General features: G+C 44.4%; 1 protein-coding gene across 3 annotated transcripts in view; it reads right to left on the bottom strand.

Moving 5' to 3' along the window:
• The window catches only part of RDX (radixin), a 1,120,111-nt gene that overhangs the window by 704,662 nt on the left and 391,957 nt on the right, over positions 1-23,492 (bottom strand). For all 3 annotated transcript variants that reach the window (XM_069639966.1, XM_069639965.1, XM_069639967.1), the window contains 2 exons: positions 13,006-13,089; positions 12,809-12,904 (listed from right to left, as the gene is read on the bottom strand). In XM_069639966.1, the coding sequence (XP_069496067.1) occupies positions 12,809-12,904; positions 13,006-13,089 (180 nt within the window). The remainder of the gene's footprint in view (positions 1-12,808; positions 12,905-13,005; positions 13,090-23,492) is intronic.

Below are 23,492 nucleotides of genomic sequence, written 5' to 3'. Positions count from 1 at the left end.
GGAGGTAGAAGACGTGCTTGCTCCCGTTTAGCCTGCCCTGCTGATTCTTGCGTACGGACGTTTCTGCGTGCGTTGAATACACCCTTTTGTATGAAGGGTTTGTTCGAGATTTGCCCTATTGTTTTAATGGTTTCATGCTCTTTCTTTGGGGTTTCCAGTTGATCTCCAGCTGCTCTATCAAAATAAACATTGTCCTCGATGGGAATGTTGATAAGGGCCGCCAGAGTTTCTGACTTAAACCCAGAGTCTCTAAGCCAAGAATGTCGTTTCAGGAGTGTTCCTTCTGCAATTCTGCAATTCACTTGCTTTGAGATACTTGTTTGCCCTCTGCAACTTTGAGAAGTTGTGAGCAAGTTGGTTCTGGCATGGAGTCTAGAAGTTTTATGACGTCATCCCACTGTGTGCTGTTATAGCTTGCAAGCAATGTAGTATTGTTTGCTATGTGTGTTAAGCATGCAGCAGAAGTAGTTATACGCTTTGCCAGCGTTTACAGTTTTTTACATTCTTTGTTGGGAGGCGCCCTGGAGGAGGAGTGCGGCACACATGCTCTTTTCTTAGTGGTTGTAACCACTAGGGAATATGGTTTAACTTGACCATTGGTGTAGAGATGATCAGATGGTGATGGGCTGAATGTTTGCTCTACCTTTGGATTGACTGCTCTTATGAAAAAGGAAGAAGGCTAGGAAGGAGAGACCCTCTTTTTAATAGCCTGGCTAGTGGTCTTTATTTCGCTAAGAATGTCTTCCACAAAGTCTGCCTGTTGGACTTGATTCTTGTTGTTTATTGCGAAACGTTTTGCAACCTTTTTAAGTTGCTCATTACAAAGTAATTGGTCCGCTATAGGGGAGGAGTGACCGTTCTCTACTGCTGCAACGATAATAGGGTCTGTAAAAATAAGGTCTGGCTCATCTTGATCTTGTAATATGTAATATGTATCCTCGTCTCTTGCTCTCGTTCATCCTGATCAATAATCCACATATCCCGGTCTGTTTGATCTGACTACATATGTTGTATTTGAGATCCTTCTCTGGGTGTGGGTGGATGGGTAAGAGCTGATTGAGTATGTGCTTGAGGTGTAGTGGGTTGTTCCACAGGTTTAAGAGGAGTGGGCAACCTGTTCTGTTCATAAAATCGACAAAAAACAATATTTTTCCCCACAGTTTCCTTAAACTGAGTCTGGGTCCAGTATTTGTTAGGATGGTTTTTGGTGGTTCTGGTGGTGGTAATGGAGGTTCGCCTGTTGGACAGGGGTCCCTGGGTGTGTCTTTGGGGCTATCCCTGGGGCGTTTACTTTTTAAGGCTGAAGATAAACTAGAGGATTCATCCTCAATGTTCAGTGGTGTCCTGGTGTTCCCTTGGATGTTTTTCAGCATGAGTGTGTTTTTTGCCTTTTCTATGGCTTGCAGCGTCTTTGCCACAGTAGTCGAGTGGTGTTTACACACGTGTTTCGCCTTAGTGTGGGAGTGGGAGCCTTGTGATAAAAATGACTGCGAAATCACAGCGAGCATGGTTGGTGGCTGATCAGCGGGGCTTAAGCCCCCTACTGTCGACATGCGGCCCTCAGTCGACGTGTTCATCGAGGATCGGCTAGGGGGTTTATGTTTATGGGAGGATGGTGTGTGTACGCCATCATCGCCAGAGGCTGTCAATCATAGCAGCGCTGCGTCTGCCTTTCGAGGCTGGGGACAGGCGTGTGGGAACAAGTTTGTTCCTCAGTCATATCTTTGAGCTTGGCTGCCTCGGCCTTCGTGATCAGACTAAAAAATCCCTGCGGCGGACTCCGCCAACCTGGAGTATGCCGCCCACCGTTTGGTTCTAGGCTCTTTTAGGGTTTTGGGCTTAAAGAGTTTGCACGCAGTGCAATGGGCTTCGAGGTGGTCACGTGAAAGGCTGTGGTTGCAAACATTGTGTTTGTCGATCCATGGGAATTTCGGGTGCACTTGGGGCAAAATATAAAAGGAGTGCACTCCACAGTGGATGGTTGAAATAAGAGGCAGCTAGACAAAAGTTAGTAGGTAATGGGGGGTGCATTCTCTACAGGATGGATCAATCCCCCCCACTCTCCCTACCAGAGAGGCTGAAGCCAGATGCAGGCCAAAGCCATTTGTTGGAATCGACGTCTGTTTTGGAAGCGAGAATCAACCGTCGAGATGTTTTTGTATTCACCCTTCGAATTGGTGCAAACGACAGAGTGGTTTTGATGAAAATAACTCTGAAGGAAGCTTGAAGCTACGGACGCCGCAGAATCACATCTTGCCATGACGTGTGACGGACCATGGGTACAGGGTACGTCACACTAAGGATAGTAATACAGTCACGCCCTCTTGATGTGCCTTTTCAAACTTTGAAAACTTAATGTGTAATACTCTGCAGCTTCCAATAAATGGCGACTATGCAAAGCATGTGATTCTAAGCAGATCCACAAGCCTCAGAAATATCTATATATACATAAAACAAAGTCGTGTTTGTGGATTTGTATATGGTGTTGATCTTGGGGACGCAATTCCTCATTAACGGTGAGGTCTGGCGTCATGAATTTGGCATGGAATATTCTTTATTTCATTGCTGAATTAATGCCACTATTTCTAGCTCGATAGGTCATCCCGTTCCCGAGTTTTTTGTTTTTCGGCATTACGTTTTGCGTTGCTCAGTGCGCCATCTACAGGTCATTTGAAGAATGCTGACTGCGCTGTCTGTGCTAAACTGGTCTTGCGTTTTTTTCTTCACATTTTTTTTTTAGGAGAGAGTTAGTGTGTCTTTCATTTATTTGTTTTGCAATAATAATCTCGATACACGTTAATTTCACTAAATGACCACATTTTTATTTACCTTAAATTTAAATTCTCACATGAATATCATATTTGTATGCTTACTCTGATTATTTGCAGTGTGTATTTAGCAGCGAAAATGGCCACCACTGCTAAAAACACTGCAAATAATCGGAGTAAGCATACAAATATGATATTCATGTTCGAATTCAAATCGGAGATAAATGAAAATGTGGTGTTCAATTAATTAGTGAAATGAACATGCATCATGTTTTTCCTTGTGGCAAACAATATGTGTTAATCTTTTTGGGTGGAATATGAAACAAATCTGAGAATGGACATCCCGGGTGAAGCATGGTCTAGTAAAAAATGTTATTGTCCCTACGGGTCGGCCATGTTTTTTTAAGGCTAAGTGGCTCGATTTTAGAAAACTTTCCTATACCCGAGTTTTCGTCCATTAAACGCACGCGAAAACAAGCACCAGGGAGCCGCCATTTTCTGATAATCCTATCTTTTCCCTGATCGCCCTGGCTGACCTGCTTTTGCGGCACTAAATCAATTCTCCCGCACCTGAGCCTGTCATCAGCAGACTCGTACCACCCATTTCCCAATGCCAAAGCACTTCTCGTGTCAACATTCGCTGCGCTTCAGCTAATGACGTGTCGCCATGGAAATGGCAGGACGCCTCTCTCCTCAATAAGTATAAACAGACCGTTTCACAACACACAGCTGCCGATTTTCGATTCCATTCCTCTCTCTGTGTTACTTTGAGTATTCTGTGACTCGTTTCAGTGCTCTGGTCAGCTACCTTCGCCGCTTGTAGCCCGTGTGAACAGATACCAGTACCACCGCTATAAATTATTTTAGTTTGTTTAACACACAAAGGCTACAATAATGCCCTACATGTACGAGCCCGAGTATACCGAGGAGGAACTACTGGAAAGGGAAGCACGCGAAAACGATGGGGATTCGGACGGCAGTTGGCAGGACGAATCAACAGATGAAGAGCCTGGGCCTAGTCGAATGGACGGCGTCTCCAACTGGTGCACATGCAATCTGTGCGAGCTAATGCCAACTGAGGACGAGAATTGCTTCTGCCGAGAAAACTCGGGATGCCTGGCCTACATTTCGGAAGGCGAGCCACGACCGCAATGCATCACCGAGCTGCCAGACTTCAGGGCAGCCTGCCTCACACGGGCCCTGTTGAGAATAATGATGGTGCTTATGCACGAACTTCGAGCAACTGTTCGTCCTCGTAATCCGAGTAACGAGTAAGTATACTCTGCTTGTCATGCCACTCCTATTTCATGGTCTTCTACTATATCCAAAATTACATCTACATATCATTGTAACGCATGTAAGTCATTGAATAGTGTGCATTGTCTAGATAGCATTTGTCTGTGTAAAATGCCATTAGTAACAAGAATTGTCATTGACAACAAACGTTTATTAAACTTATCTTGGTCATTTAAAAACAGTTTGTTTAATTCCTTTTCACAGGTGGTACAGGCTGGTGGCCTATCGTTCCTTTACATGGTGGCTTCACGGGAGGCTTGGACACCGCGTTCGAAGAGTGATACCCGCCTGTACCGTTCGTGCCATTAGAGAAACGTTCCAGAGTGACAGCGGTCAGTACAGGGGATTTTCTCTCGCTGTGCTGCAACCTGACCTGTATAATCTTTAAAGTCTTGTATTTTTGTGTCATGAAAATAAGATACAAAATAAAACACCACATATATTTTAACAACGGTTGTCTCGATTTTTTAAATGACTCAAGTGTGTCTCCATTCAATGATGGAAGTCAGACATCTGTGCTCCGAATGGGTGAAGGTCTGGTTGCTGTGAAGCAGGGTGGTCACTATCTATCTAAGCTAACATAACATTCTCGATAATGCATGCACTAAATCACACTTGTTCAAAGTCTTTCAGTAGGTTATGTCTCTATAAAAGTCACACATATATCTATGCTAACATTTACCATTGGATTATACAGTCTTGACCACTATAATACACCGGTTGAAGTGTGGGTCTGTGCTCACAAGAATCTCCGGTATGTGGCATTTGTTATTGATAAGCAACGATATACTATCATTGATATAAAGGCGATATACTGTATATTGATATAAAGGCGGTTCGCGCCGGTGGATGCACGCTGGCATGGGGGGCTGTCAGGGGCGCGAAAGGCCAAGGTGCCAAACTACATATACACTTCAAAAGGTGTCCCACGCCAAGGGGCCATTGTTCACATGGTCTCCTCAGACCCCGTGTCTCCAGGCAGGCCTCCCCTGATGCAGGCCGCCCCCCTGCAATCCACATAAGTGTGTCTCCATTCAGCAGTCTTCCTGTGCCTTATCTGCACGCCCCAGGGCCATCCATCCCACCCCCCTGTATCAAAGGCGGTTCGCGCCGGTGGATGCGCGCTGGCATGGGGGGCTGTGATGGGCGCAAACGGCCAAGGTGCCAAACTACATGTACACTTCAAAAGGTGTCCCACGCCAAGGGGCCATCCGTCACATGGCCTCCTCAGACCCTGTGTCTCCAGCCAGGCCTCCCCTTGAAGCAGGCCGCCCCCCTGCTATCCACATCAGTGTGTCTCCATTCAGCAGACTTCCTGTGCCTTATCTGCACGCCCGAGGGCCATCCATCCCACCCCCCTGTATCAAAGGTGGTTCGCGCCGGTGGATGCGCGCTGGCATGGGGGGCTGTGACGGGCGCAAACGGCCAAGGTGCCAAACTACATGTACACTTCAAAAGGTGTCCCACGCCAAGGGGCCATCGGTCACATGGCCTCCTCAGACCCCGTGTCTCCAGCCAGGCCTCCCCTTCAAGCAGGCCGCCCCCCTAATACCACGACATGCATACGTCGTTCATTCACAAACACACCCCAGTTTCTAATACATTAAAAACCACTCGATATGTCTCATGAGAACATCTTTGTGCTTTGCAAGTCAACTCCTGAATGTGCTACCTGGGAACCACTAAGATCTATGCTAATCTGCTCGTCGTCGTGCTATCCGTGAACTTCTGTGACCGCTTCGAGCATACCCATCAGTGCGCTACATGTGGCCATCCACCTATTCTCCCGCAACATACTGCTCTGCTTGCTGAATCCAACTGTTTGTTGGTCAAGGTAAGGCCATGTAGCCTGGTCATATTTCGCAGATTTTTAAATTTCTATCTATTTTCGAGTAGAGTACACAATAGTGCTATGTTCATTGGTCTCATTGGTTTTGACTTGAGTTTCCATTGCTATGCCATCAATAGATCTATTTATTTTCATCTGTGTCTATTGTCATTGAATTGCATCCTTCGGGGGTCCAGTCTATAATGTAAGCATGTTTCCTTCTCGTGCAAGACAGAACATCCAAGGGACGAGTCACATGTTCAGATTTCAGTCACATCAATTATACATTTCTGCAACTTATGCAAATACTAAGCAGCACATAATGAACTGGTATAGTTCCTGCGACCAAAACAAACCTTGCATTGATCATTGTATGATTCATTTACTTTTGTATCAAATCTTTACTCTTGAAGATTGTATAATAATGTCGATATTTACTTTTCAGATTTATCAACAATGCCTGCCTGTTCGATTAGCGGTTGCCCTTCGAAGACCCATGCGAAATCTGAAGGAACTACAATGCATGTATTCCCGAAAACTGTTGATCGAATAAGAGAATGGGTCAGACATTGCAGATATCCACTGGATGAGCTGGAAAGTAGAGTCCAACAAGTCTTAGAGGACAAGAGGGGTGATCGACACTGCATCTGCAGCCGGCACTTTCCCTTGGACATGTACACAACTTCTTGGGTAACAAAGAAGAATAAACGGCGAACAACACGGAAACTGCATGAAAACGCTATTCCCACTCTACAGGGAACTGTGCTGTATTGAGCATTTTTCTTGTTGTTTGATTGTTCTACACAATGTTTCATTCGTGGTTAGCCGTTGATATGTACCTGTGCTGTCGACCCCAGGTGTGTGTTATGTTTTCACAATTGTAATCCTCACTAATGCAAGTACTATGTTTCAGGCAGTTGATGGAGCGTCAACCCCTGCACTTGATGCAGAGCCTGACATTCAAGTATACGAATCGGCGCAACAGCTTTCGGAAGTGCGCACTACATTTGCAACATCCATAGATATTCTTCAGCAGCATGAGGTATGGATAATGACAGTTCCATCATGCGTGATCATATAACGTGATTCCATTTGCTATACTTTCTTCCCTATTAACGCAAGTACTGTGTTTCAGGGAGGCGACGGAGCTTCCACCACAATCACAAAATCTCATTTAGATGATGCAGATGTAAAGGAATTGTTGAAATAAGTCGATGAAATGTGATCATATTTGGATTTTCCTTGATTCTTTTGGACAGTGAATCTTTCGCGGTTATCTCTTTATATGTACCTGTGCGTTCGACCCCAAGCGTGTGTTATGTTTCCAATATTGAAAACCATACTAATCCAAGTACTGTGTTTCAGGGAGATGACGGAGCTTCCACCACAATCACAACATCTCATTTAGATGATGCAGATGTAAAGGAATCGTTGAAATAAGTCGATGAAATGTGATCATATTTGGATTTTCCTTGATTCTTTTGGACAATGCATCATTTGCGGTTATCTCTTTATATGTACCTGTGCCGTCGACCCCAAGTGTATGTTGTGTTTCCAATAGTGAAAAGCATACTAATGCAAGTACTGTGTTTCAGGGAGATGCGGATGCCTCCTCTCCAATACAACCATTCATGGCAGTCCATGCAGAGCCAGAGGTATGGATACTGACAGTTACATCGAAATAGATCATCACTGGTCGAATACTTGTCGTTTGATTGTTGCACACAATGTTTAAATCGTATTTGGCTATTGAGATGTACCTGTGTGTTCGTCCTCATGTGTGTTTTATGCTAACAATATTTTGATACATAGTAATGAAAGTACTATGTTTCAGGGAAACGATGGAGCCTCATTCCGTGCTGTCTATGCGGATACAGAAAACATAGTCGTTGCAGCGCAAGAGGAAGGGAGGACATGCGGAAACGAATCGGAGCTACAGCGTGCAGATGTTGAAGGTCGAGTCAAAAAAGTTGCAAAGAAAAAAAAAAAAAAAGGTTAGTTACAAACAGTTCATAACTTTAAAAAAATGTTTGTGCTGGGGACTATTTTATGTTTTTTTCCAGTCAATTCTACTACACTCCATCTTGTGTTTAAACTGAACATCCCTTTTCCAATCTCTCTTCCAGTTAGCCGTGGGTGTCAGAACTATACACACACAGACAATGAAGCGAAAGAGAGATGTGGCTTGCCAGACCATGTACACTATGGAGGAACTATTTATTGAGGCGAGGCGTGTTCAGGCTCGAGATGCTCATGTCCAATGGCCAGAACATGAATTAATTGTGTTTGGAGACTACAGCAAAGTTGCATTGGACCATTGCTACAGTGCGACCGCACCACCACAAGAAGATGTTATTGAATGTATTGAAGATAGCTCTGAAGTAGTTGCAGATCAATTTACACAATCTACACCCGCCAAAAATTTGCCACCAAAAAACCTGTCGACATTGTTGTGTTCTCCCATCAATGTTGAAGTAATAGATGTTGAAATGACAGAGAATGAACCAGCCGCAGCATCCATAGACGCATCAGAACTTGATATCAGCCATATTACTTTCCAATGTGTTGAAATCTCCACAACGTCAAAGGCCGAAACAACGTTGACGCAGGATGACAGTCTAATGAAAAAGAGCAAATACATTGTATTCGACAGTTGTTTGATGGACATTATAAGTATGCTGAAATGTGTGCATTCCATTAGAGGGAAAGTATGTGGGAAGCCATTGATTAATGTGACTCGTCAAATAAAAGGCAGTAACGTCAAAATAAATGCCGCCTGTAGATTAAATCATAGATTCTCATGGTCTGCACAACCAATGCTGGGGAAACTGCCAGCAGGCAATCTACTGTGTGCAGCTGCATCACTTTTTAGTGGCTCCAGTTTTAGAAAGTTAGAGGCTTTCTTTCAGTTTGTGGGACTCCATTTCATTTCTAAAGCGCTGTACTACACATACCAATGTGATTATCTGTTTCCGGCCATTAGTGATGCTTGGAAAATTGAACAATTGTCTCTAGCAAGTACATTCGAAGGCAAACGATTCAGGCTAGCCGGCGATGGACAGTGTGACAGCCCTGGATTTTCTGCCAAGTACTGCACCTACCACTTTCAGGACATGGATAGTAAGAAAATTGTGAGTTCGGTGGTCGTGCAGGTAACACAATGTACATCCTCAGTGGCCATGGAGAAACTAGGTTTTATAAAATCAGTGGAATATCTACAATCGAGGGGAATGCACATCGACCTCATAGCCACGGATAGACACGTTTCAATTGCCAAAGCAATGAGAGAGCAGTTCCCACATATTAAACATCAATTTGACGTATGGCATCTTGCTAAATCAATCAATAAGACCATTCGGCTGCAGGGAAAAAAAAAAAGGTTTTGAAAGTATTTTGCAGTGGTCACATTCTATCACCAACCATCTTTGGTGGAGCTCAAAAACTTGTGAGGGGTCAGTGGAAATACTACTTGAAAAATGGTGGTCACTGATGCACCACTGTACCAACGTTCACCGCTGGACAGCAAATGAACATTTCCACCAATGTGAACATGGCCCTTTGTCCCCAGAGGAGGCACGGAAGAAGAAGTGGTTGATTCCATCTTCACCGACACACAAAGCCATTGAGAAGATTGTTTTCGACAAAACTCTATCAAGAGATTTGAGAGGACTGAAGAATTCTGTCACACTGGAGATTTGGAGGTGTTCCACAATATGTGCCTAAAGTACAGGCCAAAGCGCTTGCATTTTAGCTTTTGGGGCATGAAACATCGCACTCTACTAGCGGTCTTGGCCCATAACAGCAATGTCGGACGTGAACAATCTAGGGCTAAGGGTAGAGTAAGGATGCCTCGCTACACTAAGGTGTTTTCAAAACGAAGTAAGCAATTGGTGATCAAACCAGTCTATGATGAAATGCAGTTCGACTTTGTGAAAGGCCTTATTGTTGCTGTGTTAGAGAAGCACAGATATGGAATTTTGGACATTTCTGTGCAGAGCAGTGATCCATTGCCACCGACCATTGCGACTGTGCCATGCCCACCCGAAGCACAGCTGATTGTGAAGTACAAATCCCGGTTTAAATAATTGCAATACGATTGTCTTTTTGTAAATTAATGTTATTGTACAGTGTACCTGTAAACCTAACCCCTACCTTCACCATCATGGGTGGCGAACAAGCTGGGTGTCATCTTTGAATTCTCTCTATTCACCTCACATATGTGTATGTATATATTTTTCTCATGTCTCATCTCATGTAAATGTAAATGCTGTGCACTGTTAACGGAGGGGAGGCTTGCGTATTGCAAATAATAAAACAAACAAACAAACAAACAATAAATCTCACTTTTAACTCAACTCCTGTGGTACTTTATACTTTCCCTGACCTTCTGCCAAAAATTAAATGTCTCCATTTGGGCTGTAAAGCTCGCAGACAACGGGGACAAAATTGGGGCACTTAGAACGCGCCAGCCAAGCGGGCCGTGGCATTTGGGAGAGAAGCCAGTTTGCATTTGCACATTGAGGCGCACTACATAGACGGATTCTAAACTTCCAAGTTCTCACAGATGCCTATACTACGTGATGTTGCAAATAAAGAATGCGAAGGACAGCGCCCAGGTGAGGCCCACAAGTCGCACTGGAAGTATAAGGGTCTATTGTTTTTTGACCTTGAGACAGGGACCATGCCGAAAGAACTACATTTGAAGGGAGTGCGCAATAACATAAGAGACGATAAGGCAGAAAATTCAGAAACTAGACCGAGTTTCAGTTTTAGGTCAGTATACGAAAAATCATTGTCAAGAGCACGGTCCGTTTTACAGACTGCATTACGAAGAGACACAATGGAAATTTCAAATATAATGTAAGTAAATCTTTACACGCTTTTATACCGGAATGAAGATTTAATGAATGGATGCATGAATAAATGAATGAATGAAGAGCTAGAAAAAGCAAGTAAAACTGTTCATAGTGGGCACATGGGCATGCATGTCCACTGGTCTCACCGATCTCGCTCCTTGGCCCAGCCACTTTTCCCTGCACTACGGGACTGTCTCTGTATCCTTCAGCCCCTTCTCCCGGCATTTACCTTGCACTTGCCACCAGCTGGCCCTATTATTTAATTTGTATTCAACTAACCATGTACAGCCCTTCCCCATGCGCGATCAGAAAGACACCTGGCCTAGTAGGATCGTTGTCTGTCTGCCCTTGTTCCCCACCTGCCTCGTCACGCCTAGAAACACTTGAGTATAGGCGCGTTACAAATGCCATATCATATATCATATCATTCCTCACGCATGTAGACTGTCGTTTATCATTGTGTGTTGGCCTCGATTTATCTCGTTACTTTTCGCATTATTTTAGAGACGAACATACTCCATTGAACTATCCTTGCAAGCAAATATTTTCTGATCGGCCGTAATAAATAAAATGAGTAATATTAATGAAGTTTGGCTAGCGAGACTAATTATCATTTTTTTGTTTTTTTTGTTTTCATTACAGGTATTTGATCCCTTACTGCCACTGCCATCTGTTTGAGACACCGGCGGATGGATTCTTCAGCAGACACCTGCAGCTTCGTGTCAACAACTGGAGCACGATCACCATATTATGGGACGATCGCCAAGGGCCCACATGCCCTTACGCTGTACTAGTGGCTAGAAGCAACATATCAACCTTTAGGCTGGACTAGTGCCTAGTTGATGGAACAGCCTTGCGATTCACTGTGCTTTTAAAGTGATTCTTTTTACGAAAATGAACACCCTGTGTACCATAAAGGAACAGCGCGTGACTCAAGATGAAACGGAACAGTTATTGCAGATACAGATAAAAGAAAATAAATGGCTTGCGGAGTTCATATGTCAATTGCTGAATATTCTCTAAACATTTAATGTCAAATAAATGTACTTTACCTAATGTACCGTGTTGCTGTTTCATTTTAAAGTACAGTTTCATATGCCGAATTGTGGCGCGCTGTGTTGTGAGTTGATCTGTGTTGGTTTCTGGGTTCTGTGTGGAGTCGCGCAGAAGACGACTGGGCGCGTTTGCCTACGCAGCACAGTAACGGCACAGGGAGAGGTGGGGAATATGAATGTTTTGATAATGTCAGGCTCAGGGGCGGGGGAATTGATTTAGTGCCGCAAAAGCAGGTCAGCCAGGGCGATCGGGGAAAAGATAGGATTATCAGAAAATGGCAGCTCCCTGGTGCTTGTTTTCGCGTGCGTTTAATGGACGAAAACTTGGGTAAGATCCATAGGAAAGTTTTCTAAAATCGAGCCACTTAGGCTTAAAAAACATGGCCGACCCGCAGGGACAATAAAAATTTTTACTAGACCATGCCTTTAAGCTAGTGTACATATTCAGAAATGCAGCTAAACACTAGCAATTTTTATCAACTTAACTTATTATTTTCAATATAAACATGCCACTAAGTCACATCTTACAAGTACTGCCCTATAAGAAGCTCATTCAGAAAGGATGCACAATAGTGCCATTCACTGCCGCGCCTCCTAAAGAAACGCTTGAAATGCTTTACTGTAATATTGGTTTAAATGGCTATTTTTATTAGCAGCGCACCACATCGCCTGTGCTGAACAGTACAAAGAAGATTTTCATATTACAAAACAAGCACTTTTCATTCTGCCAGCTGCTGCCTCCTGTACTGCCCAAGAGAGACTCGCAGGCTGAAACCTCATAACACACAGGCCTCATGTCCTTTGGACTAAAGAAGGGATCGCAATCCTCCTAGCATTCCAAAAACACTGGAAATAGCCATTTGGGATTAAAGAAAGAAAAAATGAATTTAAAGGCTTCTCTAAAGGTCACTGTGAAAGCAAATGGATAGTACTGTGAACACTCTTGAATTGACAAAGACATTGCTAAAACCTATGAGGAAAAGGAGAAAAAAAAAGTGTGTTTACCTTTTTATTCAGCTTTAGCCAGGTGGAGTAACCCTTGCTGTCAACGTACTGCAGACCAAAGAACCACACCTCACGCAGACCGACCGTTTTCACCACCTAAAGATGAACATGTGAGAAATAAAAGTGAAACATTTGGAACTGCCTTTGCGGCGCGGGTTAATTCTGTTCATCTGTTTCGTCGTAGCACAAACATTTACCTGGTCAAAGAGTTGCTTGCCTGTTGTGTTCGGCTGGATGGCAAACTCCAGTTCTGCATCCATAGTGGTAACCCTGACGTTAATCTAAAAAGACAAAGGTTTCAAATGAAATCCCACAAAAGGCACATGCCAAACATTTAAACATTTGAACACGAAGGCCGATACACATCACAGCAGCAGTCCTATCAATACCAGTCAGATCTACCATAGAACTGGCAAACAAAGCATTTACCTTTGTTCAGTCATTAAAAAAAGGAAAAACATAAAATACCTTTACCTTGCATACCCTATTTTGAGCACTTTCCGAACTACGCAATACAAATTAACCTGGAACTGGCAACATCAAGACTCAAGGCTAGACCGCTGAACATGAGCATTCCAAAAAAGAGACATTTACCACTAGCATCAGTCCAAAACAGACCAGCAAAAATGATTTGGTGCTTAAGGGAATTTACCACAGAACCATAGCTCTCGGGAACCTTCACTGGCCATGCAATCAATAACTGGGCGATTTTCTCTACATCACAAGGAAAGTTTTGTGAACACCAGCTCAAACTTTAAAGCGAGGCTGTTAAAACAAAAACAAAAAAGAATACCCCTTTCACTGAGACAGTGCCACAGACAGACTCGCACACTTATAAATTAAAGAGAAATAGAAGGGAAAGAAAGACTAGCCATTTCGGGATGTGAGCTCAGGAAATAGTTAAAAACTCTTCTTCTCTTCAAGAAGGCGTTCCCACTTGAATGGTCATATGCAATCCCACAGCAACTTCTAGTGACTTTTGCATGTACACAATTCCGATGCATAGCCCTTGCCCTTTGTCCCAATAAAATGGTTTTGCCTTTAAGGTGGGAATGTGTTGGGCTTGCAGCACTTTTAGTACCCGGTCTCTGTGCCTTTTGGCAGTTTGCCTAAAGCTCGTAGTTTGGATTCCCTAGATGTTGCTCGCCTTCCTTGGGCCTTGTGCCTCCCCCTTCTGAAAAGCTTTGAATACATGTTAGGTACTGTAATAGAGCACATACATATTGTTTTCCTCCAATACCGAAACAGGAATTGCACGCGTTTAATTAAGACTTGCATTGGGCCGATCCCGGAACCAGTGATGCATCGCTGGGTCCGTGCACCGGCGATAGATTGTTGTTTGTGATACTGTGATTTTGTCATTCCAGCTATAAATGGAAACACCGAGCGCTTGGCAGCAACAGAATACAGCTGCTCCACAGCTGAGAAATGTAGCACGTTCAAAATAGCAAACCACTTGCTGGTAGAAAGCAAAGATCAACCTCAGAGTGTATTACGCTCAAAGTTTGACCCATAATTAGACTTTTTGGGGGGGGCGAGTACAGAAGGGAATATAAACTATAACTATTCTGAGAATTAACCTTGTGCTTTTATTACTCGAGGATTAAAATACAGAGAATCTGACACACAACACTTATTTGGTACAAATTGTCTTTCTCAAAAGGAATGATTTTCTATCACAGCTCGCTCTGCTGTATACAGCCGCTGTATGGTCTCAGGAGACAATCTGTCATTCAGCCCAACTGTTCTGTATTCTTCCGTGTTATTTGTATACTTCAGATACAAATTATGAAATGTACAACAGGCTATAAGATACTGCATAAACAGCAGCATTAGTCTCAAAATATATTCAATTGCAACATCGTCTCATTACCTTTTTTGCTTCAAAATATACATTTTTTTGTCTTGATGTTTGTAGTAAGTGTACACTTGAATTTAATATCTATACAAAACAAGCGCTATACATGGAGGACATTTTAAATGGCTGTACACAAGATTAAAATAGTGGTCAGCTTCCTCTCTACTAGAAAGCTCTACATACCTTTTCCTCTAAGCAGTCTGTTCCCCCTGCCCATAACAAATGGGTCAATGATTTGGGCTATGGCATTCTTGAGGCCATTGCAGGGTTCCTCCGCTGCCAAATCCATGATCATTTCCTCTCTTTCCTGTTGTTGGGGAGCGATGGCGCTCTACCCAGGACCCCAGGAGGTTTAGCACGAGGCGGAAGAGTGACAGCGCAATATAGATGGCCAGAGGTGTACTAGAGTGGAGAGGGGTGCGCACAGAGGTAGCTTTTTGGGAGCAGTAGTGCATTAAGGGAGCTAGAAGTATAGCCAAAGTAAGACGCCATGTTTGTGACTACGGTAGCCATCTTGAAATCAAGGCCTGGTGCTGTGTTACCAAGCCAGCGGTCATAGAATTCCATGCAGGGGATAAAGGTGCACCTGGGGGTGGGACCGCAGCATGGGAAGCGATGCAGAAACACCAGTCCGTGACATTCATTTAATTTAATTAGTATTTATTTATATATATTTTATTTTTTCTACGGCAGCTGGAAGCTCGCATGATTTGCAAATGCGAAGTTCCTTCAATTTGTGCGCTGGGAGTGATGCAGCTGCCTAATGACACTGAGCTGGGCCTCAATGCAATAAAGGCCGAAATGCAGGCCATCGGGCTGATGACGTTACAGAACCGATATGTGTTGGATCTCCTCACAGCTATAGAAGGAGGGGTGTGCAAAAAACTGGAGGATTCCTGCTGCACCTAAACCCTCCCAACAACGCAGAGACCTAATCCCTGACTCAAATAATACAGGCCGTCAATACCTTGGGGACTCGTATGCAAACAGAAGCAGGCATCCAGAAAACAGACTGGTTTGACGGCCTCTTTTCATGGGCACCATCATGGATGGGGGCGATCATGAAAATATTGTGCCCATGGTGGTGTTTGTGCCGGTGATCTTTTGCACGTGCCAACTTGGACTTCGATGATGTGCCAAGGCCATACCCAGCAGTGCCATAATGATGGTTTTGATTGGGGCAAAAGGGAGACCTCGCAGTACAAAAAACAGCCAGGTGCAAACTGAGGACCTAAGTAAGCCCCATTTGATTGCTATTGATGTAGGACCAGAGTGTCACTCTAGAAAAATGGATACCTCTCATGATTGACGGCAAACATATTTTGGTGGCCGTGGGCCAACCGTCTCATGCACAATACGATAGAAATACAGGTTTCCAAGTTTACCAATAAACGGGCATTTTGATGTAACAAGGATCGCCATTTTGTTTTCTAACAAATGCTCAGTGCTTTCTGTTCTTATTGCTTCGCAGCACATTTTCTGCTTACACTGCTCGACTGTTAATATTGTTGTCTGAATGTGAAAGGACAAGGCCGCAGGACCGCAAGGCTAATAAGAGTTTGTTGAAACACAACGTAGGCATCGCCGGGAAGGAATGCCCGGCTCCCTCCCGAATGTGGCCTTGAAGCAGAGCTGCAGGGCATTTAATCATTTCACAGCTGCCAGCCAGTCTCGTTATATGGTAGAATATGTTAGAATAAAGCAGCTAAAGGCTTGAATTATGATCTTCTTACGGCCCCCCTTTACCGGGCCCTGTAGAGCGTGTCGGCTCCCAGGACACGAATAGCACCTCATAGATAGCAAGGTCTGGAATGTGACTCTTCCCCCGAATGTAGCTCGCTTCCAAGAACAGAAGCACTGTGTTCTGTTCAACAACTAAAAGATGCCTCCGCACTTGCAAAAATGCATATTGTTACTAGAATAGATATTTGAAGGTGTCATAATTGTCGAAAGTGTCCTTCATCACACCGAGTTCAAAGAAACCCAATAAAGGGGGGTGTTAAACATGTCACAGCTGATTGTATGATATGCATTTTGTATATATGTAACTGATGTACGTAATTCACTCTCTTGCGTCCCTCGAGGTCTAGAGATACATGTCGCGGGGCGTGAGACCGAGTTGGCCAACTGAGACTATTTGCTTTGCAATAAACCCTAGCTTTGGGAATACAACCTTGTGTCTGGCGTATCTATCGTCTGTGGTGACTTGCCTTGTTTCCATAGACGTAAGGGACCCTCCCCCACTTGTTCCATCGTATACGTTGTAATTGAGTAAAGGCGGAGAACGGCGAGGACGGGACGATCGTGCCGGGATCCAGAGGTGTTCGGGGCGCCCTTATAGAAGAGATGAGAGATTCCTTTGCAGATCTGCACACATCTGATCCCTGATCGACGTACCCAGCTAGAGAACAAGGAGGCGAGGGTCCCGAAACGAGGCAGAAGCCAAGAAACGCAGACACGACGTCATTGGTTGCGTCAGTATACAGACGACTTGTGTCCTGAAGGACAAATTGATTTATCAGGTGAGTCATTCCCCGATTCAAAGTAATCCTGATATTGGCTGAGAGTTGACTTTGCAAAATCAAACGCCCCAGGTAAGGTTGATTAACCAGGGGGAAGGTTGAAACATGCCTGGGGTATTGTCCACCCTAGCAGGGTTTTTCCGCTGTGGTAGACAATCTTTGGAAGATGGCTAAATTGCACCACCTGGGGGAACGCCGGCATAGGAGATGTATGTGAAGTATGGAGTGGGTGCAATAATATTCTGTGAGACTTGGCATAGGCAAACCAGAAAGCAACACGACCATCAGTGGCTGATTAATGGTAGTTTTTGAGATAGCGAGAATAGATAACCTGGAAAGGGTGTTGATAAGAAAGAAAGCGCGTCCTGCAGCATTTGATATTGTTAAGGACTGGAGAAGGGAAGCAATGCTCCGACTTAGAAGTAGAGCGAAGCATGCGCACAGGCATAAATCGAAAGGTGAAGTAGCGGAGGAAAAATATGAGGAGGAGTGGACAGAGTCTAAGGAGGTCAGGTAGACGTGACCAGTTGAATAAAGAAAAAATATACCCACAACGAGAATTGCACATAGCAGATGAATTGATAGAAAACATATTGATCTATACAAAACAAGGCCCAAGATCAGAAGCGAGGCCAAACACGTCAGTAACTATTGCCCAAACCCCGCCCGTAGCTCAAGCCCTCCCACAGCCACAGACCGCGCACGTAACACTTCCTATTAGCCAACCAGGCCCACAGCAGACACTCCCCGCTTCTGTAGTCCTATCCGCACCTCCCGCCTTAGATACAGACTGGGTACCGTCTGTCCCTCCCGGGGGTGAAATAGAAACCACAGGGGCGAGAGGTGGGACAGAACAAAGTAGATGCACAAGGGTAACTCGCAGTGCGATCAGCAAAGAAAGGAAGGTGGAATTACAGCAACAGGCAGAAATGTATATAGACGGGAATGATGGGACGGCAGCTCTGGCTTCGATGTATGACTTCCGAAGAAACAACGAAAGACAGGTAGTGTTGGAATGTCTGGGTGAATATTTGGTGGAGTGATGGAAACAGTTAATTGGGAAATTACCACCGCAGCGATTGTTAGATTTGAATGCATTAGCACGCTGTAGAGCGAGGGATGAAGAAGTGAGAGAACATGTATATGGACTTTTTGAACTTAAAAATGAATTAGATAATGATTATGCTGAAATGTTTACTGCACCTGGATACAGGGGTAAGGATATTGGGAGAGATAGGAAGGGAATGCAGGTTTCACATAATGGACGGCAGCAGTTACCATCGCCGGGGCAGAAGGCGATGGTGGACGAATTATTGTTGTTAAAACAGGTGGGGGGGGGAGACTTGAAAGCATGCATACTGAAGACACAGGTGCTACTGCAACAAGTAGCAGGACATAATAGAGGGAGAAGGAATGCACAAGGAAGGAGTAATTCGAATATGCATGGGGGGCCATTGGGACCAAATCAGTGTGCGTACTGTAAGGAGGAAGGACACTGGCGAGCGCAATGTCCACATCTGCAGAATAGAAATGGGTCTGGTCAGAGAAGACAGCACAGAGGGCACCAAGGAGCGAATGCACCAAATAGGAATAGTATGCAGCAGCACCACAATAATGGAGGTAATCAAAACCAAGCCCAAAACCAAAGTGCTCCTAACCAGAGTCAGGGTCAACAAAACCAACAGAATGGAAACCAGAGTGGGGGAAATAGAGGGAAGAGTGGGAACGTTTTCGATACACAGCCAAATACGTATTACAGTAGTAGTAATGATTACACATCGGACAATGTGTTATTTCCCCAATAGGACAGCCCAGGACAGGGGTCAGAACCATTGTCTATTCCCGTGAATCAGAGAGGACCCTACGTAGAAATGAGAGTCGGGAATGAGGAGCACTGCTTCCTTGTAGATACAGGAGCGCAAAAGTGTTCAATAGACCATCACTTGGTTCCGGATATACCACTGTCAGGGCAAAAGAATGTTTCCGTAAGGTTTGCAGGTCCACCAGTCATAAACCCAGTGTCCGAACCAGTCTCAGTTACCATAGGACCATTCATTTAACATTGTCCTTTCCTTTTAACAGAAAATTGTGGGTAGAACCTGTTGGGATTAAATTTGTTGAAAAAGTTAGGTGCCGTTATACATTGCACGGCAGACGGGGTGTTCCTGACGATTTGGCCACAAAATGCCCCTGTGTCAGAATTCATGTCTGAAACTTTACCAGGAGAGCCAAGTAAAGTGCCAACCTGTATATGGGCAATGCATGACAACGTTGTAGGATGCTTGAAAATAGAGCCAGTAAAGATCCTTTTGAAAGAGGGTGTTACACTACTGCGAATTCCCCAATACAGAATTTCGGCTGAAGGTGAGAAAGGATTGAAGAGTATTGTTACAGATTTGGTGAAATTAGGGATGATTGAAGAAATTGCAGGCAGTACACGCAACAGCCCGATTATTCCAGTTTATAAAAAAGGAGGCAATGACGTACCATATCGTTTCATAATTGATTTGCGCGCGCTAAACCAAGTAGTAGATCCACAATTTCCTTTAGTCGCAGATGTCACTACAATATTGAAAATGATACCTATCTCAGCAGCATACTTTAGTGTAGTTCATCTGAAAAATGAGTTCTTCAGCATTCTGGTGGACAAGGGCAGCAGATATTTGTTCGCGTTCACATTAGGAGGACGATCATTTACATTTACGCAGATTCCGCAAGGATACACGGAAAGTCTGAGGTATTTACAGTAGAGCATTAAAAGAGCAGCTAGACATGCTAGAATTACCAGTGGGTTGCGTACTCTTGCAATACATAGATGATCTGTTGTTAGCTGCTGACACAGAAGAGATTTGTAAAGAAAGCACTGTATTACTACTGTCACACCTAGCGGCACATGGCCATAAAGCTAGTTTGAAGAAGTTTCAATATAATCAAAAGAAGGTAGCTTATTTGGGCTACTTACTTTCGAAAGAGGGGAGAAGGCTAACGCCAGAACGCGCAGAAAGTATTTCTTGTATGCCTATTCCAAAGACACAGAAAGGAGTCAGAGCCATAATAGGCATGGCTTCGTATTGCCGACAATGGATCGGTAATTTTGCGTTAATTGTACAACTGATGGTGAATTTGACTAGAAAGGATGCGGGTATGCCTTTACAGTGGGATGAGGAATGTCAGAGAGCGTTTGATCAATTGAAAACTGCATTATGTTCTGCTCCAGTTTTGGGCACACCAAATTATGAAAAGGTTTTTAGACTGTTTGTGTGTGAAAGTGAAGGATGTGCATTGGCAGTTTTGACAGAGGAACAAGGTAGAAGAAATAGGCCGTGCGGCTATTTCTCTTCCGCGCTGGACCCTGTAGCGCGTACTACCACGATGTTTGCGATCTCTCGCGCCGGCTGCTGCGTCGGTGAAACAAACGGAAGGGATGGTATTGGGGCACACTTTAATTCTGTTGGTGCCACATGCCATAGACGTTCTATTAAATAGGACACAGACGCAACACCTCACCTCTGCTAGATTGGCAAGATATGAGATTATCTTGTTCGCGCCCCATATCCAAATTATGAGGTGTAGCGCTTTGAATCCTGCAGAATTAATGCCACTACCCATAAAAGAAATTGGTGACAACGAAACACCCCCCCCCATGATTGCTTAATGGTCACTTAGGAAGAAACGAAGGGGAGAGTTGATTTAAGTGACACCCCACAGAAAGAGCCAGATGTAGAGTTATTTTGTGACGGCTCATGTTTTAAATTACCTGATGGCACGAAAACTGCCGCCTACGCTATCACTACCCTAGAGAGCGTTGTAGAAAGCAAAAGAATCCCCTACAATTCGGCACAAGCCGCAGAGATAATAGCATTGACCAGAGCCTGTGAGATTTCTGAACATTTGAATGTGAATATATATACTGATAGTCAGTATGCTTTTGGGGTGGTTCATAACTTTGGTCGACTTTGCGCTGAGAGAGGTTTCTTGACATCACATGGTGCCAGAATTCAACATGGCCCTTTGATTGTACGATTACTATCTGCACTCACGTTTCCAAAGCGCCTAGCAATAGTGAAATGCGAGGCACATAAAAAGATAACATGCAAAGTAGGAGAGGGAAACGCGTTTGCAGACAGAATTGCGATACAAACTGCCACTGATTTAAATTCTAAGATGATGACAGTCCAGACCGAGGAAGTACCCTGTATGATAGAAAATGGAATTGCCACTGTCAAAGAAATGCAGGCCGAAGCCACGGCCGATGAAATACAAGGGTGAGCAGAGGGCTCTGCTGAGTTAGATCTGGAGGGTTGTTGGGTGGACAAGGGAACTAGAAACTGGATGTTGCCAAATTCTTATGTGACTGCAATGGTCACAATGGCCCACAGCCCTACTCACATCTGTGCGAAAAAGATAATACAGCACCTATCTACAGTATGGCAGAATGTAAACAAAGAAGAATGCAGAGAGGTTGGTGCGGAACTGTATCATGTGTTTACAACACAATGTAGGTAAGGGAACAGTGACTCCAATAGGCAGTTTTGGCCCACCCTCTATGCCTTTTGAGGTAATCCATTTTGATTTCATAGAGATGGAGAGATGCCAAAACTTGAAATATGTCTTAGTGGTGATCTGTGCATTCAAAGTGGGTGGAGGCATATCCCTTAAAAGATTGCACAGCAATAAGCACGGCAAAAGTAATGCTTAAAGAATATTTTTCCCGTTTTGGCTTGCCCCGTGTCCTACGGTCAGATAATGGTCCACATTTTGTGGACGCAGTGGTGTTACAGATATGTGCGGGTCTTCAGATTGATAAGATATTTCATAGTTCAAGGCATCCGAGTTCGGCCGGTCTTGTGGAGAGGCACAACGGGATCCTCAAGTCAAAAATAAGCAAGATATGTGCAGGAAGCAAGTTGAGTTGGGTGGATGCATTACCAATAGCGCTATTATGCATGCGTACGTCTGTACAGGCTAGAACTGGGCTCTCCCTGTACGAAATCGGAATGGGGAGGCCGGCAAATGTTTGGTGCGCACCTCAGCCAAAACGACTTAGCAAGGTAGAACATCCTGTGCTTAGTACTTATTGTGGCCTTTTAATGCAGAAATTGCGTTTGATTCATCAGCAGGTGCAGGAGGCTCTACCAGTGAGATACACTGGTCCGGGGCACGCGCTGGAGCCATGCGACTGGGTACTGCTAAAAAAGTTTGAAAGAAAATCATCGTTAGCACCCAGGTGGCACGGCCCCTATCAAGTACTCTTGGCAACGCAGACGGCGATACAGGTGGATGGACGGAAGTCGTGGATCCATGCCACCCATGCCAAAAAGATTCCAACTTCGCTGAAAGCCTTGCCTGACCCAGACGACCGGAAAGAGACAGCGGTCCCAGAAACGAAAGAAACTGTTGCCAGAAAGCTGCCACCAAATCTGCCCGAGTGAGAAGTGAAACTCGAAACAAAGCCTGAAACGATTGCCAAAAAGGGGGAAGGGCAAAGAGTGCCCCAACGTTGCCCAACAGAATCTACATCACTGTTGGCTGACACAAAATCTGCATTGTAAATACCGGCGGACACTAAACGTGTACCCCTTTGGCGCCCACCAGCACTTGCCAGCACGCCAAATACAATCTGCATCACTGGCCGGCGCACACCAGCACCTACAGTAGCGCCACAGGTTGACTTTGAGCCTGGATCTGGAAGTGCACCGGCACTGTTCACGGATCACACAATACCAGAAGTGAGGCAATATGATTTACGGCTTCGAAAGACAAAGTGAACCACAGTTCTTTGGTGCCTATGTTAACCTCTGGTTCCGCTCATGGACAGAGAAGGAACTAGAGGTGTAGAGGAGAGAAGCTTGAGAAGTGTGCAGGTCGGACAATTCAAGACTCGCGGCTCCTCGGTGCGATCATAAAAAGTACATGTGTCTGGAACCAGAGCGGACAAGCTGGGCGCACATGGTACTAAGGCAATACATAACTGATCAAAAGTCCTCTGAGCAGTATGAGAAAGGACAAGTGATCTTGCCTAAAAACAAATAAGTAAATCCAGGCTATAAAGGACTGGCAGAACTGAACTGTGACAATTCTGTTGAACTTATTTACATCAGAACAAGTGCAACAAAGAGAGATATCCACGACGAACTTTAAAAAGGAAGAAGGAGGACGATGAGAAACATGTCGGGACCGGTTTCAGCCTCCTCCTGCACCGCTGCTGAGAATAAGTTGATTGTAAAGACTGTAAGTTTAAGGAAAACGCATGGTAAAAAGAATTGTATGCTGGCACTGACAATAATCATGTGCTTCATGAGTG

Source organism: Ambystoma mexicanum, chromosome 7q (genome assembly GCF_040938575.1).
Source record: "Ambystoma mexicanum isolate Mex_15411 chromosome 7q, UKY_AmexF1_1, whole genome shotgun sequence".
In the NCBI taxonomy this organism is placed as follows: domain Eukaryota; kingdom Metazoa; phylum Chordata; class Amphibia; order Caudata; family Ambystomatidae; genus Ambystoma; species Ambystoma mexicanum.
The sequence above is the reverse complement of the archived record's forward strand: the minus strand, read 5'-3'. Positions and strand labels throughout refer to the sequence as shown.